The 18,648-nt window shown below is 34.2% G+C and overlaps 1 protein-coding gene across 1 annotated transcript in view; it reads left to right on the forward strand.

Annotated features, from left to right (window-relative positions):
- Positions 1-18,648, forward strand: part of TMC2 (transmembrane channel like 2) — a 56,004-nt gene that overhangs the window by 21,169 nt on the left and 16,187 nt on the right. Inside the window, exons 6-11 of the mRNA XM_072413374.1 lie at positions 1,712-1,793; positions 5,293-5,399; positions 9,857-9,955; positions 11,097-11,239; positions 16,573-16,720; positions 18,406-18,594. Of these exons, the coding sequence (XP_072269475.1) occupies positions 1,712-1,793; positions 5,293-5,399; positions 9,857-9,955; positions 11,097-11,239; positions 16,573-16,720; positions 18,406-18,594 (768 nt within the window). The remainder of the gene's footprint in view (positions 1-1,711; positions 1,794-5,292; positions 5,400-9,856; positions 9,956-11,096; positions 11,240-16,572; positions 16,721-18,405; positions 18,595-18,648) is intronic.

An 18,648-nucleotide genomic window follows, 5' to 3' on the forward strand; every position in this document is an offset into this window, starting at 1 on the left:
CAGTCAGTGACATGACTATTGTAAACTCTGTGTAATAACCCTGCACCATATATTCATGATAAAAAAAGGCTGTTGATTGGTTATATTTTGAAATAATATAGGAATTGATTAATGGAAATGGGAATGTATAGTATAGGAAGCACAATAACATTTTCTCTTCATTAAAATATTTAACAAAGAGGAAACACAGTTTATTCTTAACCATTTTAGCAATAAATATGGGAGGGGATTTTGTTTGTTACGCTATGAATAAATATACTACATCATTATAATGTGTTTTTCAAGTATTGTCAGTTTTCTACGGAAGGGGTAAAAACAAATCTGCCCCCTCAAAATTACTTTTGGAATAAGTGTGAAGAAGTAAGTGTTCAGGTACCCATCAGTATTTTTAGAAGATCCTCTTAAATCATCCTCCTGAGTTTAGGGGGCATATATATTGCTATTAACACAACAAGGCCTCTATGCTTAATATTTAATATCATAAGGGAGCTGATTTCAATGTGACAGCAACTGAGATAAACCTACAATATATCATCTATTTACAAGGTTGAACCTAAGGTGTTATTATTGCATAAAAAGCATTTGAGATATTATTTAAACATAGGCATACATTTTCACAAGGTATTTTCTCACTTTTATGACTTATACGCTGTAGTAGCATTTAAAAGTACTGGAAATTACAACTCCAATGAGTAACATTACACTAGGTTCTTAATGTAAAGCTGGCAAGAGAGAACATTGGTTAGATAAATGGTACTGGCCTAAAAGGGTGTAGTTGTGTTGAGTACCATTGTAGTGATCAACCTTGGAGTGTTGGCACTGGACAGGCAACTCATACACCTAGAAAGTTCCTAAGAGACTACAAGGCCCACTTTTCAGCATCTAGTTGCTGCAGCTTTGGACTATTTAACTAATATTAAACACATTTAGTCTTGGAGAGTGGTGCTCTGGTTTGACGTTCATAAAAAATGGCCACCAAAGCCAGAGAATGTTAATTACTTGAATTCATTAGGGTTAAATAGTTTTAAGCAGTTCCACCAGGTGCAAGTAGGCAGCAACAAAGAGTCAGGAAAAAATCTGAATTTCTTATCCTTATATAACAGAATGTAGCGTAGCCACAACATCTGCATGGCAGCAATATAGGTCAATGACCAGGAATATTTGATTTTTAAAGCCACTATGATTGAATATGTCTATAAAGAAATATGTATGTAAAATTATGTTTTGATCTGTTTGGCTTAGTTTGGTTATACAGTTGACAACTGACAATCCGGCCATGGATAATCTGGTTCCTTCAGCTTTTCAGCATGAATTTCGGATCGCATTTTTAATACAGGGACTGTAGTACACTGTTTGGCCACTGATGTTTTGATGGTGCTGTTCTGCAGAAACAGCTGTTAGGTCTTGCTTGCTACACTAAATACATGTTGAGACGTCCCTGCTGCGTGCTCCCTGGAACTGTGCCAGTTGTCCGCAGTGCTGTGAGAGGAAGGTTGGCCTGTGTGTGGAGGTGAGCATAACTTTCAAAAATCCGGCACTCCTCAGGTCTGGAGGTTACCGGATTTTTGAATGTCAACTGTACATTCAATTCAAAAACATGTCAAGTATTCTTTCTTATTGCTTCCATACACATTGCATAATGTTTTATTCTACCTTTTGATTATGACAAAAAAGAAAAAACTGTTTCATATTTATGATTATTGTCTTTCAGAAATGGATAAAGTTTAAAAGGGATTTTGAAAATTTTAAAACAGCCTGCATACCATGGGAAATGAAGATAAAAGAAGTGGAAAGTATGTTCAATTTGTGTGAATAATATTTTAAAAGAACACTAATATTTTACTCTGTAAGAAAAATCCAACATATTTAAGGGCCAGTAGCTACTTAATTAAAGTGTTAATTCCAATATTACCTATAAGTTGTTTCATTACTCACATGGATGCCTAATTACTGCTTTAAATAATATTTTAGCATATAGAATTACTAAACAAATAACTATGTAATTAATGTTATTATTGTTAAAAACATTACCATTCAGGTTGAATCTGTGGTCACTGTAATGCATTTAGATTGTAAGCTGTTCTGGGTAGGGTCCTCTCCCCCTACTGTGCCCTTGTTCGTACCTGTCTGTTATTTGTAACCCCTATAAACCCCTGATGTACAGACCTGTGTAATATGTTGGAGCTATATCAATTTTGTTTCTTATTATTAATAACAAGAATAATAATAATAATATGTCAGACGGGAGGTATTTTGAACACTATTGGTACAGACATGTGACCAAAATGTCATTTCCTGCTTGTGTGATTGTCTCACCGATTTTCCCAGAAGTCTTAACTAAGTTATAAGCCATTTTTAGGCATTCCCTGGTTTGCGATAAGAATATATGATAGGGTATGAATTTAATACTTTAATAGGAATTTTAGTGTTTAGTGTGAAACTTCCTTTGGGTCAAAAACTTCTACACCAATGCAGACACTGCAGCTTTTCCTACTAGGGCACAGGAAGGGCACTAGTTGATTATAATGGCCCACACACTCCCAAACTGAATAATTTTTCAAAGGACAAAACAAGCAGCTAAAGACAGGGAAAGATATTATTCTGCTACATTTCCTAAAATTATTTTAATTTACATTGATCACTCAACAAGGATGTTTACTCAACAAAAGTGGAGTTACTTTAAATGTCATTGTGTAAAATGGCAACATTGTATTATATTACATCCCCCTACCCCAGTGAGTTCTGGTAGCATTGTACTATACTCATCTTACCCAGATGACCAGATGCTGCAAGTTACATAGTAAGTCAGGTTAAAAAAAGACATAAGTCCATCAAGTTCCACCACTAGGGGAATAAAAATATCCCAGATATAAAACCCCATAAGACATAGTTGGTCCAGAGGAAGGCAAAAATACCCCTGGTACAACGGTCTCTGTTATCTTTATATTAAACTATAAACCCCCCTGGCGTTCTAATTCTGTCCATATTTTCATGCAAAAAGCGTACAAATTTTTTTGCATTGAAATTTATTTTACATTGTAGCCTTATAATTCTTAGGCATAACTCACTGAAATATGTCCAATATTTAATAAATGTATTAAATGTATAAATAAACTTTAAATAAAAAAAAATATGTTAAAACAAAGGTGCATAAAAATATTGAAACCTGTAATATGACTGTACAGTAGCATATATAATATATTTATATATGTTATATAAAGTTTTTTAAATAAAGTTTATAAAGTTATTTTGTTTTGAATTCAATACAAAATTATTTAAATTTCCCGCCCCTCCTCCTGCCCGCACCGTCTCTGCAGTCGCTGAGCTCAAAGCTGAGCTCCTCCATTCCTTTTATTAGTTTAGTTGCCCTTCTCTGCACTCTCTCTAATTCAACAATGTCCTTTTTGTGAACTGGTGCCCAAAACTTGACTGCATATTCCAGATGTGGTCTGACCAATGCTTTGTACAGGGGCAGGATAATGTCTCCATCTCTGCTGTCTATTCCTCTTTTAAAATACAAGAAAGTACTTTACTAGCTTTAGATATTGCAGCTTGGCATTGCATGCTGTTATTAAGTCTATGATCCACCAGAACCCCCAGATCCTTTTCCATTTTTGACTCCCCCAAATGTATTCCCCCTGGACAGTATGAAGCAGGCATGGTGTTAGCTCTCAAGTGCAAAACTTTACATTTATCTATATTAAATGTCATTTGCCACTTGGCTGCCCAATCAAACAGTACATCCAGGTCTGCTTGTAGATTATAGACATCCTGCATGAACCTAATTCCATAACATAGTTTGGCGTCATCTGCAAACACAGAAATAGTGCTTTTAATCCGAAACTCTATATCATTTATAAAGATGTTAAACAGTAAATGTCCCAACACTAAACCCTGGGGTACACCAGTAATATCCTTAGACCATTCAGAGAATGAATCATTAATTACAACTCTCTGGATGCGATCTTTAAGTCGGTTTTCTATCCATTTGTAGATTGACTTTTCTAACCCTATGGACCGCAACTTGCATATTAACCGTCTCTGGGATACGGTGTTAAATGCTTTAGCAAAGTCCAAGTACACTATATCAACTGCTATTCCACTGTCTACCTGTTTACTTACTTCCTTATAAAAAGAGAGTAAATTAGTTTGACAACTTCGGTCTTTCTTGAATCCATACCGACTTTCACTTATTAAACTATTTTCTAGCAGAAACTCCTCCATGTTGATTTTTATCAAACTCTCTAGGACCTTTCCAACTATGAACATTAAACTTACCGGTCTGTAGTTACTTGGTAATGACTCTGCTCCCTTTTTGAAGATAGGAACCACATTGGCCTTAAGCCAAGTACTCACTTGTAAACGTGGCTGGTAACATAACGCTTTAGGATATTCTATTAGGTAGCCTTAGGACAAGTATTTGTTCTCATTATATGGGAAAGATATCAGTATTTCCTCAAATCAAAGATATTCATTGCTGGCTTGTGTCACAACAGTTCAAGCATATATGTGATTAAATCTCTTTGTGGTTGGCACATCTTTTTTCTTGACAGACTTTTAGGCTAATCACCAACTATTTGATGTTCAGGGACATTTCAGGTCAATACACACTGGCTTTGAGACACTGGACGACTTTATTACCTGTATGTTACTCCTGTTGCATATCAAATACAAATCCCAATGCGATTCAGGTTGTTTTGCCTGTTTTAGGCAGTTTACTGGCTCAGAGTGGAGACTGAAGGCAAAATAGAATATGAATAATATAAAAAATAGTTTACAGAGTCTCCATGAGTTGCCCAACCAGAATTATTTGCAAACCTGATGTTTAACATTTTTTAGTTCCTCCGCTCCTTTCTATATTTTACCTTATATCTTTTTTTTTTATTTCTGTGGGCTACCAGCTCTTTAGGCAAATACTAAGGCCCAATATGAAACACTGACCCACTCAGGTATATCAACTGCTTGGCTATCCCCTGCTAGTAAAACTGATGTCATACATCCAAAATGTAAAAAGTTTCTTTAAAAAAGATGCATATTTGTATTTAAGTTAAGAACAGCCTGCACAAGCAATGTTTTGTAATTCTATTATAAATAAATTGTTAAAATAAATTGTGATTCTGTTCTGTTCAAACATATTTCAGGTCATACATCCAAAATGTAAAAAGTTTCTTTAAAAAAGATGCATATTTGTATTTAAGTTAAGAACAGCCTGCACAAGTAATGTTTTGTAATTCTATTATAAATAAATTGTTAAAATAAATTGTGATTCTGTTCTGTTCAAACATATTTCAGGTCATTTTGGATCATCTGTTGCCTCATATTTTATATTCTTAAGATGGATGTATGGTGTGAATCTAGTTCTTTTTGGTTTAATATTTGGACTTGTTGTAATTCCAGAGGTAGGTGATATTTTATTACCATTTTAAAAAATTCAAGGTTGAAAAATAAATGCATTGGTTTATTCAGAATTAGACCTGGTATGTTCTTGAGTAGACAGAAACAAAATACTTTTCTCAGTAAAACACTTTAGATCTATATATTATCACAGTAAACATTAGTGTAAAAATAAATAGTGCTTTTAATACTAATGAATAAGGAACATAAAATATTACGGTTGGATTCAACATCCAGTGATTTTTTTACACTAGGGAAAGTACTATTATAAACATAAACCAAAAAAAATGCCATATACCTTCTTTCCTGCATTTAGGATATACTATGTCTAGATTCTGGTTTCTGCATTCTGGTTCTAGCATGTTGCTGCACCTTTAGGGCTGATTCCAATGTAAGCCTACTCAAATTTTTTTTTTGCTATATACAGTGGGCCTGAATGATTAAAAGCTCTCCAAGACTGGAGAGAATACACTTTTATAAGTGAACCTTGGTGATCCAGCAAACCTGGAATGGATCTGATCTGGAATTAAAAACATTTGCTAACAAATAGCAATGACTTTTAATAATGCCATTCCAGGTCTAAAGCTTAGTGTATCCTTTCCAGTCTTGGAGAGCTTTAATAAATTCTATTAACTTTGTGTGCTCACACAAGCTTTGACCACATATTGGGCATTTATGTTGCACCGTGAACTTCATCAAGATAAAAATATAAGAAATAAAGTTGTATTCTTTTCATTAAAATAAAATGAATTGTATTTAAAAGCAAGGTATGTTTTGGTATCAGTCTCTTGTGTTCCCATGTATAGTATTCCAGAGAAAGAATGGTGGATTATGTGCTCTGCTGTACAAGGAGGACAAGAGGCTGATATCATAACAAACTCATGTAATTACAATAATTGAATTTATAAAACACAATAATATATTAAGAAGCACAGAGCTAAATTATTTGGTGTATTTTTTCTGCTTAGAATTCAGCTTTAAAAATTAATAAAAATTAATATAACCCTTTGAATTGAAAGACAGACGGTGAAAGGGTGAAAGAGCAGTGTATGGCCAATAGTTTGGTTTCTTCTGTTTTAATTGAATTGTCTTCTTCATGTAGCAGATCCATTAAATATCACAGCCTAATGAAGAAAGACTCAAACATGCCATGCAGTTCAATAATTCCTCCACTTTATTGTAAAGTTTTTACTGTACAAATTACCTGTCTTTCCCAGCATGATTCCCTTTTGTCACTTTGCTTTCTGCTAATAGTTTTTACATTTTTGTTCCTGCTTCTGATTACACAGCATGGAGCTACAGGGCCATGTGTATAAAAAGTGTATTCTAGAGGATAAGTGTACTTGTTTCTCATGGGAGGTAATCAGTTTTTCTAAAGAACAATTTTCCTAGACGAAGAACTAAATTGAACATAAGAAATACCACTAATAACTTGCATACCATATCCCGAAAAGACAATTCTTACGTTGGCAGTTGTAACATCAGAAATCATATTCATCACTTGTATAACATCTCTCAAAAGACAGTTATTATGCTGTCACTTGTTATATCAAAAATATGTCTAATAATCTGAATACTACATCATCAAAAGGGATTTATAAAGTGGTAAATCTGACATCTAACCAATATTCCAAAGAGATTTATCTTTCAGGTTCATGTATTTTCAAAAGCATTGGTTATATCTTAATCAGAGGAAAATTTGTGAATGTCAAACTGACTTGTTTATAAAAACATCCCGACAAGGCAATAAATATTCTGGAAATAGGAGGAATTGTGGGGCTATCGGACAAGCTATATACCAGCTATTCTAAACCTGGGGTTCATGAATCCCTAGGGTATCACAGAAGTTGCAAGGGGTCAAGGGGTTCCTTGGGTGTGGATGAATGATTGACAATTAATTTGCTGGTGAATGCATCTTGAGGCAACACTACTTCGCAGAGCCAGTGGGGTAACACCAAAGACCATTTTAGCTGTCAGTATGAGTGGCATTTAGATCGCCACAGCAAGAGGAACATCCTTCCAAGTGATCAGTAATGTAATGTAAATGGTTTGTCAGTAGTTTATGAAGACCTGGATACTAATTAAGGTTTTTTTCTTGGGTAAAAAGTTTGAGATATAGCTTGCTTTAGACAACAAAGCTAAAATGAATAGCATGAGGATCAGGAAAAACTGTTGGAGATTTATGTCAATACAAAATATGTATAAAATAAACATAAACATATATGTCTACCCTTTTATGTAAGGTAAAAATTTTAGTTTAGTTTAATTTACATAACATTTACCTTACATAGTTACATAGTAAGTCAGTTTGAAAAAAAGACATAAGTCCATCAAGTTCAACCACTAGGGAAATAAACATATCCCAGATATAAAACCCTATAAGACATAGTTGGTCCAGAAGAAGGCAAAAAAAACCCTGGTACAATTTGCTTCAACAGGGGAAAAAAAATCCTTCCTGATTCCATGAGGCAATCGTATGTTCCCTGGATCAGCAGTCTGTGTTATCTTTACTTTAAATCCTTAATACCCAGTTATATTCTGTGCTTCTAGAAAAACATCAATCTTTTTCTCAAAGCAATCTTTAGTAGTTGCTGAAACTACTTCCTGAATACTTACTTTGATTACTGCATACACTAATAGAGTTATTATGCTGGTATATGTAACAGCCCATCACATACCACAGGATACATTTATTATTCTGGCTCATGCAATATCTGAAATGACATTTAGTACTTGAAAAACTCATACAAAAGACAAAGATGCTACTTGCACTCCATGTACTCCTGTAGGACAGGTATTCCTTATGCGACAGCCCTAAATGTGTAAATTCTCTAAAGCGCTTCTTAAGACATTTAAAGAGGTTAAAAGCTGCAGCATAGGCAACATTCCAACATTTTATCTAATAATCAATAATATTGCAATGAGTTTTAGTATCATCCTTACGGAGCTATTACCAGAAGTATCATCAGGCATAAGAATGTGAGCAGCTCCAAACACTCCAGCAATCACTAAGCAATTTTTTAGACAAAAGAAAACACATGGCTAAACAATATCAATTCAGATACTGAAAACATGAAGTGGAAAGTTCAATTTAAACATATTGTACAAAGGATCTACTGTATTAAAGACCCAATCCACCTATGTATTTATTTATTTTTAAAGACACAGGAACAGTTAGAGCCTTTGTAAAGTACTTTTTTTTTACCCATTTTCATCATTAATGATGACATTCCCACGGTCTTCCTTTTTTTTTTTATCTTTCCTATTTTATACTTTAGATAGGGGCAGGTCAGTGAGGGAGACAAAACATTTTGCTGATTATACTATACCCTAACTGGCCTTTTTTTGCCATCCATTACCCATCTCACTAATAAAATCAGGTGCACATATTACGGGGTGGCAACATAAGAGCACAGTTGGAAGACTGTTGTCATCCTTCAACAGAAGTCAAGCACCCTTTAATTAATACAAAGGAGTTCTGAGAGATTAGATCAGCAGAAAGGACTTTTTAGGCCAAGAATACTCAATTTCTAAAAATATATCAAAATATAATATATCCTTATTTGAATGCATTAAAAACGTTTACATTAAAACTTATTAAAAATGTGCAGTAAACATGATCAAAATATTTCTGCCTGGGTTTTACAATCCTAGGAGCATACCTGCCAATTTTATTAAAAGCTTTTATTAAAAGCTGCAGATTTAATCATTGTGGAGAACAACATCTTAAACAAGAGTTTTTAATAGGAGGTTGAGAATATTAAAGTGGACCCATCACCACAATTTTTACTTTAAATAGAAGAGTGGATAACCCTTGTATATTAAGTACAATTGTGTTTTGTTTTTCTTTATTAAATGCTTTTTTTTAAAAAAAGGCAAAGTCCCTTACCTTCTGTCTTTACCACTGCGGCGGTAAAGACTGAATGGGAGCACAGAGGCTTGGGCTGTTCCTTGGACTTTTCTGTCATTAAAAAGAGAAAGATGCTAATCTCATGCATGAGCAGTGAGATCTGCTCCTTTTAAAAAAAAAAATACAGCAGCATATGTCACATAATAATGCACTTGCGCAGTGCAAGATCGGATGACGTAGGCAGACGAAGGAAGAAAAAGGTGGCGCCCAACACTTCCTCCATGCCGGAATGAAGCAAGAAACCTTGACAACGCGGGATCGTATTGAGGACAGATCCAGGGTCTAAACCTGTTGCTGTCATTGGCTTCTTTTCCAAGTGAATCCCATTCTCCTAATTTCTTATCCTAAGGTTACAGGGTTAAACAGAGGCACTATAAATTGATTTATTAATAGAAGCCTATGTCTAAACAAAATACTAGAAAACTTTTTATCTCAGTGTTTGATAATGAATACCAGATATTAAAATAATATAACTACTGTCATGTTTTAATAAACTTAAAATCCCAGTTTTGTTTAATCATGTTTCTCACTGTGCCATCTTTCCATTACCAGATTTTAATGGGTCTACCGTATGGCAGCTTACCTCGAAAGACAGTGCCTAGAAAGGAAGAGAAAACTGCAATGGATTTCTCAGTGCTTTGGGATTTTGAGGTATATTATTCTGTTTTTCTTATTATCATCCAGGGTTTGTGTAATTGCCTGGCAACTGTTCAGCTTTGCCCTGTGTTCTAAAATGTACCAGGGTAGTTCTTTTCTATAGCGTTATAGAAAAACAATTAGAATACTATTGTGAGATCTTAGCAACAACTTCCAAAGTAAGTGATGCTGTGAATTAACTTGTCAAGTTAATAACATCATAATACACTATGCAGCCTGCTCTGTGAGGGCCGTGTAATTGTCTCTGCTAAATATCACCTTATGCTGCTGAGTTTATCAACTTCAACAGTTACAGGAGAAATCCTTGAAAAACAGTTTAGAACTGAACAAAACATTTCATAAAAATATTCTCTTCAATAACCATAAAAGATATAAATTCACCTATTGTGTACCTAATGCTAGAGGGGAGCGGAACAAAAAAAAAACACAGAAAAAGAAAAGTGGGGTTGGATCAGTTGAGAAACCTGATTGTATTCAGAACTGTGAATATTTTAAGAAAAAGTTAAAACTGATTTTTTGTGTTGAAAAATCACCATGAATAATTGAGAGAGGTAAATGAGGGATTGGACAAGTTACATAATATGAATCAAGGGGTGCAAAGTCCATGCAGAAAATTTAGATTTGAACCTTTTTATTCTCCTGGTGTATCACTAAATAACTGGAGGAGGGGGGATACCTAAGATCTAAAACATTTTCCATATTCAGGTATAAAAATTGGCCAGTTTATAGACCATAAATTAGCACTAGACTTTTAAGAAATACATGCAATTTTAGCTTTACCCTAAGCTCTGAAAGGGCTCCTGGGTGATGCCTCTGCCCCAGATAGCATTAATGTGAAGAAAAATATATCAGTCAGTGCAAATAAATGTAGTTCACTCAAAAACACCTGGTCTCCTTATGGTTAAGTGATACAGCGGATGATAAGAGACACTCTTCCTATATTATAAATGCGGGATAACCAAGCTAGGAATTTGAGGTTGGAGAAGTTCCGAGTTCTGTTTCAAGATCAGAATAACTTTGATCTGTGTTGGAATACCATTACTTTTGCCAATCTAGTTATCACTTTGTAGAAGTAGCAGTGACATCATCACTGTGTTACTGTATAAACTGTTTTATTTGTTATCTACTTCAACAGGGTTATGCCAAATATTCTGTTCTGTTTTATGGTTTCTACAATAACCAGCGCACAATCGGATGGTTGAAATTCAGACTGCCACTTTCCTATTTTTTGGTTGGTGTTGGTGTTTTTGGATACAGTCTCATGGTTGTTATTAGAACGTAAGTAATATTAGGTTATTTATGACACGTAGTGAATTACAGATTTCTCTCCCCCTTCAAAGATTTACTTTTATAGAGATCCCGAGGACTGCAGTTACTTATCAATCAATGTATGCAGTAAAATATAAACATCTAATTGAGTACATAAATATTATTACTTGCTCCATAGACGTTTGTGGCGTTCTGCAGTATGGATTATGCAGGATCTAGACTGTAGAATTTGCTGTGGCTGCCGGGATCTTGGTAAGTATAAATTTGTGGCTGGAGAAGATGACTTACTTTTTAGTCAGTGTAGGGGAAGAATAGGATAACAGCACTTATTTTAAAAGTTCAATCATCATTTAAAGTACAACTAAACTTGGCTGTTGTGCAGGAGCTCTTTCCATAATGCTCAGGTATGGCCACCAGACTTACCTTACCTAGAATGTTGTGCCCCAACACTGACAGTGCTGATGTGCGACGTCCATCTTCATTGGCACCTCCTCTGGACTGAATCTTCTTTCCTTGGCTATTTGACACCCACTAATTATTTAACTCTTGCGTATGTATGCGTGAGTTACATTGCCTTGTCACCTGACTTATTCTCTGTGTCCTAAAGACGTTGGGAATAGAATGAGAATGTAAACTGAAGATAAACCACAGAGGAAGTAAAAGAGAGGAGTTTTTGGCAAAAGAAATAAACAAATTTCCTTTTAAATAAAATAAAAATCTACCCCAAGATGTGTATCTTTAGTTACTTTTTTTTACATTTTTTAGCATTACTTAATATTGTTACATCCTGTTATTAGCATATCTCATACAATTTTAAAACAACAGAACAGATCAGATTCTTTAAGTATGAATTTATTTATTTTGTGGGGTTATAAGTACTGTACATCAATGCTTGTGGTTTAGCCAAAAGTCAAGTCAAACTAGAAAATGCGTGTGTCACTTTGCCCCTTAGGTGTGTTAGGAAAGACATCCCAAATCTTACAGTGAGTATAATTTGGCAAGTCTAACAATATAAGTCAACGCCTTTCCTTTCTATATCGTTATAAAAAATTACTGACATTTCTCAAGGGAGTTTTTATGGTCCAATTTATCAGCCCAATAACTGGCTGTGTATAATTAAAGAATTGTTGGAAGAAATTACTTTATTTGAAATCCAGTAAAGTTTTCAATGCCTAAATAATTCACCATCTACTGAAATGCATAATATAATTTAAAAGCTTTACTATTAATGTATTAATATTATTATGTATTACTAATATTAAGCTTTAAAATTAAGACAACTTTTTTATCAATTTAGAGTTGTGAGTCTGTCAGAAAAAATGAAAGACAAGTTTTGTGTGTTAATAATAATACTCTTATGCTGTAAACACAGAATGTAATAGGATAGTTATCATATCTTCCACAAAAAAATCTGACCTGAATATAAATTATGATACCTACTTTTACCTGAAAAAAACAGGAAAGCTATATTTACTTTAATGTAAACCTACGTACAAAATGTGGCAATTGCATGGACTTTTTATCTATTTGGCCCCTTATTTTAAAAATTAATTTATTTTGTTGTTTTGAATTGGTAATGATTGGTTACTTGGTCTTAACTGATCATTTTGAATTAAATTGAATTATTTTTAGCCACCAGTAGATGGCACTGTGTTCTTGTTTAAAGTGTGCAACAACCTTGAATATTGTCTCATGTGGCAAATTTGTCAAACATTTTACATTTTGACAGGGTGCCATCTAGTGATGGTCAACAATAATGCATAAATATTCACATATAAACCTAGTTTATTTTTCTAATGGCATTTTCAAGTCAAAATCCTAGTTTATATTCATTTAAATGTATTTATATTGGAAATGATAGAAAATCATAGTACACATATTATAGCGAAATTAAATAAGGAGAGCAAAGAAGAAGGGTTTTTTAGGGCTGATTATATTAAATATCAGTAATTCAAGAAATGTGCAGAAGATATATACTATGTGACAATAGTTGAAACTCAGATATCCCATTTGTGCGCTAAAGACATGCAACAAAGGCAGGTATTTTTGTTTCTTTCTAATACTAGACAAACACTGCTAGTATAGAATTAGAGGAGGATGGATCCTGGTAGGTCAGATGGACAAACCGAATCTTTAAATGTATACCTTAATGGGTGAAGTCCTAAGCCTCAAATTACCTACGCGTTTCACCATATTGGCTTCCTCAGGGTAGCCTTGAGACATACATAGACTACTAAATAAGGCATATAAACAAATATACTTTATGATCAGAATCAGTAAATATCGTACAGTATAGTTAGAAAGAGTCAATTAGATATAAAATACATTGGTTTAGTTCAGAGAATCAATGTCACAACCTATAGTATGGTATGTAAAACAAAATTGATCTAAATCAGAGGTACACTGTTACTGCCTAAATTAGAGGTATACTATTATCGTCAATAACTAGGTAACCATATTGTCAGCAAAAACCAACAAGCTTGTCATAAAGAAATGTAAACCAAACTTACTTGGGGACTGAAGAGCTATGATGCTTACTATCTCCTTATTTATTTTTTCATATCTGAACACTAAATGAAAAAACAAGTATATCCGGCAGTTCCCATTACTGGGTTGTTAGGGGTGTCTTTATTTTAAACCTTTGTGTAAATTATAACCAGCATGTTTTAAATATTGCGGGTACAATAAATGTAACTGTTAATACAATGTAATAAACTATATCTGCAGTTTAGATGGAGCTATATAGATTGTTACATTTTACACTATTTATTACAGTTCTATGTAATTCCCTTATATGACTTTTTTATTAGGAATGGAAAACAACAGATTCACTTAGAGTTTAAGAATGAGTGTTTACAAGGAAGGGTTTAGTCAGACTATGAATTTAATAACTGTGTTCTAATTGCAGCAATTGTATATGCCAGTAGGCATGCAAATCTCTGGTTGTTATTCTAGCATACAGTATTAGTCTTCCATAATTTTTACATTATAAGCCATTAGTATGAAAGCCATTTTTTGCACAATAAAAGTATTTTATTCATAAATCATTAAATCTTTACTTATTTATTTTAACAGTAAAATATATTTCAATGAATATGCAAATAGAAACTGATGTGATATTACCTGTTTATTCTCAAGGAACCCTAAAGGCGATAATAAAACATTTTTGGGTATATATGTGAATGCAATAAAATGAAAAAGATTGGTAAATATATGTATATCATTTATGTATATAGTAGGTTATTGCATATGCAAGACATACATCCAGCTAAGTATCGCTGTAAAGTAATTAAACATCATTGTTCTTCTTTGTAAGTCAATATGATTGATTTATTAAAACTCTAGAAACTGTTTAATTAGCAAACATAATGTTCACATGGCTTCTCAAAGGTGAATCTATGTTATTTCAATGCTCAATGACGTGTAAGAAAAAGGGAAACAAATAAAAGATTTTTGCTTGCATAGACCTGGATAAATAAAATGGATATATAGTTTCAGCTTTTCCACTAAGCTAAGAAATTGTAATTTTTGTAAATTAACATTCTCCATTTCTTTAATAAATCAATCCATTTTTGTCTGCTTAACCTGGGTGGAATTAACACCTCTTGTACGGCTGGTATGGACACCACATTATTGAATTCAGGTATTTCATGTAAAGGCTTACATTGTTATTTCAGACAACTGTGTCCTTTAAACCTTGTGGCAGTATTGTGGGGAAAAAAACTGTTCTGTTCAAGCAAGAATAAGCCCTTGGTACAAAACCAGCTCCCTAAGATATGGCTTAAAAAGTTCAGTGTAATGGAACTTGAGTGGCCTGCAGAGAGCTCTGACCTCATATTTAACAAATTTGCAATGATAAAATATGGAAATAAAAGGGTTTTCTTGGTAGACAAAATTGTTAAATTGTATTAATGTCATACAGATATAATAAAGGTTGACAATTGAAAATCCAGCCATCGATAATCCGGATCCATCAGTTTCGCGGCAAAAATTTCAGATCATATCTTCAATACAGGGACTGCAGTACACTGTTTGGCCACTAATGTTTTCATGGTGCTGTTCTGCAGAAAGAGCAGTTAGGTCTTGCTTGGAAAACTACATACACGCTGAGACATCCCTGCTGCCTGCTCCCTGGAACTGTGCCAGATGTCCGCGGGTGCTGCAAGAGGAAGGCTGGCCTGTGTGTGGAGGTAAGTATAAAAAAAAATTCAGGATTTTCGAAAATCCAGCACACCTCAGGTCTGGAGGTTGCTGGATTTTTGATTGTCAACCTGTAGGAGAATAAAAAACAGAATATACAATCAAGGTTTGCTATACAGAGGTTTCTTGTGACTAATTCATTCTGGATAGGTACTCTTTAAGGTATGATGAAAGATTCACAAAGTCTCATTAGGCCTGACGCCTTTTGCCTTATTGGCCTCCTCAGGGGAAGTTGAGACACAATGCTATGGTAGAAGGATTATCTAAAATATTGTAGTCAAGGAAAGATACCACGGAACTGCGTTGTACCAGAGTGTTTATACCCTAACTTGGGTAAGAATATTCTTCTAGGTCCACAGTCAATTGAGGCAGCTAGACGTCCTTAATCTGATGTTAGTGAACATAGGATAATGTCAGAGATGTGCAGGGAAGTCTCAGTCTGCGGCTAAATTTAGAATGCTTTACAAACCACTTCTTGTTCAACAATACATCACACATGCTGTTTTGGCTAATTGGGCACACAGTCACACTTACACATATCCAAAATCTCGAGGAAAACCTTTCCAGAAATGTGGAGCCTGTTACAGGCACACAGTGGGGGACAATTGCATATTATGCTCATTTTTTAAAAAGAAAATGTCTAACACACTCACATAAGTGTGGTGGTTGGGTATAAAAAAACTTTTGGTGATATAGTATAGACTGGTTTCTCATCTCATCCCCTTCTCTGTCATATATTGAATGACTAAAGTTTCCTGTACAAGTAATGAAATAAATTTGCTAGTATAGATATGAATGTATTATAGGTATTCATGAATATTATTATTGTGTGTTGAGTTGGGTACATGATCTCCAAGTTCTATATATTATCTGTACCGTTGTTTTGTAATTATAAGTTGTCATCAGTATTACACTTAAACCATACGGTAAATTGTTAAACTATTGAAGGCCACTATTTCTCATAAATGGGCATTTAATTTAAATTGTTATTTTACCAAAAACTAAAAAAGCTTTCTCCCCATCTTCTCCATAAACATGCCAAAGAACCTCAGAGTTATCTCCAGGCAGAAGCTAATGACAATTTCATAATTTGTATGATGATAATTTTGTAAATTGACCCAATGACTTATTTTATGTTCCAGGATGGCAAGCAATGCCAACGAAAACACAGCTGATGGAGATGATGGGAATTTCAATTTCAGCTTTAAAATGTTTACTAGCTGGGATTATTTGATTGGAAACCCAGAGACAGCAGATAACAAATTTGCATCAATAACAACTAGCTTTAAGGTAAAAACAAAAGTCTATTAATCCTTATGCTCAGGGGTAGTCTAGCTTGACAGCATCGATACGGTGCATAATTCAATGCTCATCATTAATGTTAATGTCAGTAGTTTTATGTTGTAATCAGTTATTGTTCTCTTTCTTACATGTTTTTTTTTAATTTAATAGATAAAGGAATGCTAGTACATACAATCCTCTAGAATATTAAATGTCTCATTTATACAATACAAATCAGTGAAGAAAAAAAAGCACCACATTTTTTATGCCGTTAAAAATGATATGCCAATTGAAACTTGCAGGTTAGAGAATATCCTGGGAACGGAGTGATTAGGAGGATATTTCTACATAGAGTTTGGGATAACTTACAAGTATAAATTTACTGCTCTCTCCACAAGTACACAGTAGTCCAAGATAGAAAACAAGTTTTATGTTTATATTGTTTTACATTATTTGTTAATTGTATGGCATAAATTATATTTTAGCAGCATATATCTTTATCCAAGAGTATTACTAATTAATCAAAAATACCCAGGAGTTGTAACAGGCTGCTACTTGTAGGCTTTTTCAGGCATTTGCAAAGCTGCGTTATTAAAGACAGAATGGGAGTGCAGAGCCTCCTGGGCTACATACGTCAAGCATCCCAGGAGGCTTCTGGCTGCTCCTTTAGTGACTGCCCGATCGTAGGAACTTTTTCTTCAAAGGTGAAAAAAATGCGTATCTCGTGCATTTGCATTGAGATCAGCACTTTTTACCCCCCATTTACAGCAGTCTAGGTCATGCAATCTCGCGCCTGAAGGCAGAAGTAGAGGTAAAAAATGGCGGTGCCCATCGCTTCCTCTGTGCCGGGATGAAGGCAGATTACAGGACGACGTGGGACCCAATCCAGGAAACCTCCAAAGGGATTGACAGGTCTGCAAAAGTAAAGGTGAGGTTTTTTTTTTCATTACCTTCTGCGCATTACCTTCTTTTCATACGCTCCACCAATTCAAGTCAATGGAGGCGGCAGAAGAATGTTAAAAAATGCTTGCAAAAAATTCTAGTCTAAAGGTTAAACCCAAAATAGATAATGACTACTTTTTTTCTGGTTTTTTTTTCTTTTTTTTTACCTACACATTCTAATTTTATTTTTTTTCCTAGGTAAATATATTATATAGATGAGAACAATAAATAATTATAATTTACTTGTGTCAGAGGCTAAATGGCTGGCTGTACTGTGCAAAATAAGGATGAAATAGATATTCATGAATTGACATACCACTTGTTTTTTGCTAAAACTTTATGTGAGGGTTTACAGTTGATAAGGTTTTCCATTCCATCTAAAGTCAAATTTAGCTTGAACTAATTTAGTCTTCATAAAAAATGCATATCTTTTGTTATGTTCATTGCCTTTATACCAGTATATAAAAAACAAAAAGTTGTACTTTTGAAAACCGCAAATTTCCGAATGTACTCAGTTCTTTTGTCAAGCATATGTGCCAATCCTTTTAAATTAAATATAGTATCCAGTGATTTTACACACCCCCCTTTTTTTGACTTTATCAATTCTCAAAGACTCCGCAGGTTCCCAGGCTGCCTTGGCTAAAATAATGTCTTAAAGGATTTCTTTAATTTTGCTTATTGATACCTTCATGTTTTGTTCCTTTTCTATTAGTGGCATAATGTCATTCTGTACATTGTGTTCTCTCCTTTAGGAATCTATTGTAGACGAGGAGGAAAGCAATAAGGATGAAAACATTCATCTTACAAGATTCCTACGGGTCCTGGCAAATGTAATGATAATATGTTGCTTGTGCGGGAGTGGTTATCTCATTTACTTTGTTGTAAAGCGTTCACAGACCTTCTCCAAAATGCAGAATGTTGGATGGTATGAGAGAAATGAGGTAATTTTCTTTGTGGTATGTTCTGGGCCTTGGATTCACTACTAGGACAGTCAT

Source organism: Pyxicephalus adspersus, chromosome 5 (assembly GCF_032062135.1).
Source record: "Pyxicephalus adspersus chromosome 5, UCB_Pads_2.0, whole genome shotgun sequence".
NCBI lineage: Eukaryota > Metazoa > Chordata > Amphibia > Anura > Pyxicephalidae > Pyxicephalus > Pyxicephalus adspersus.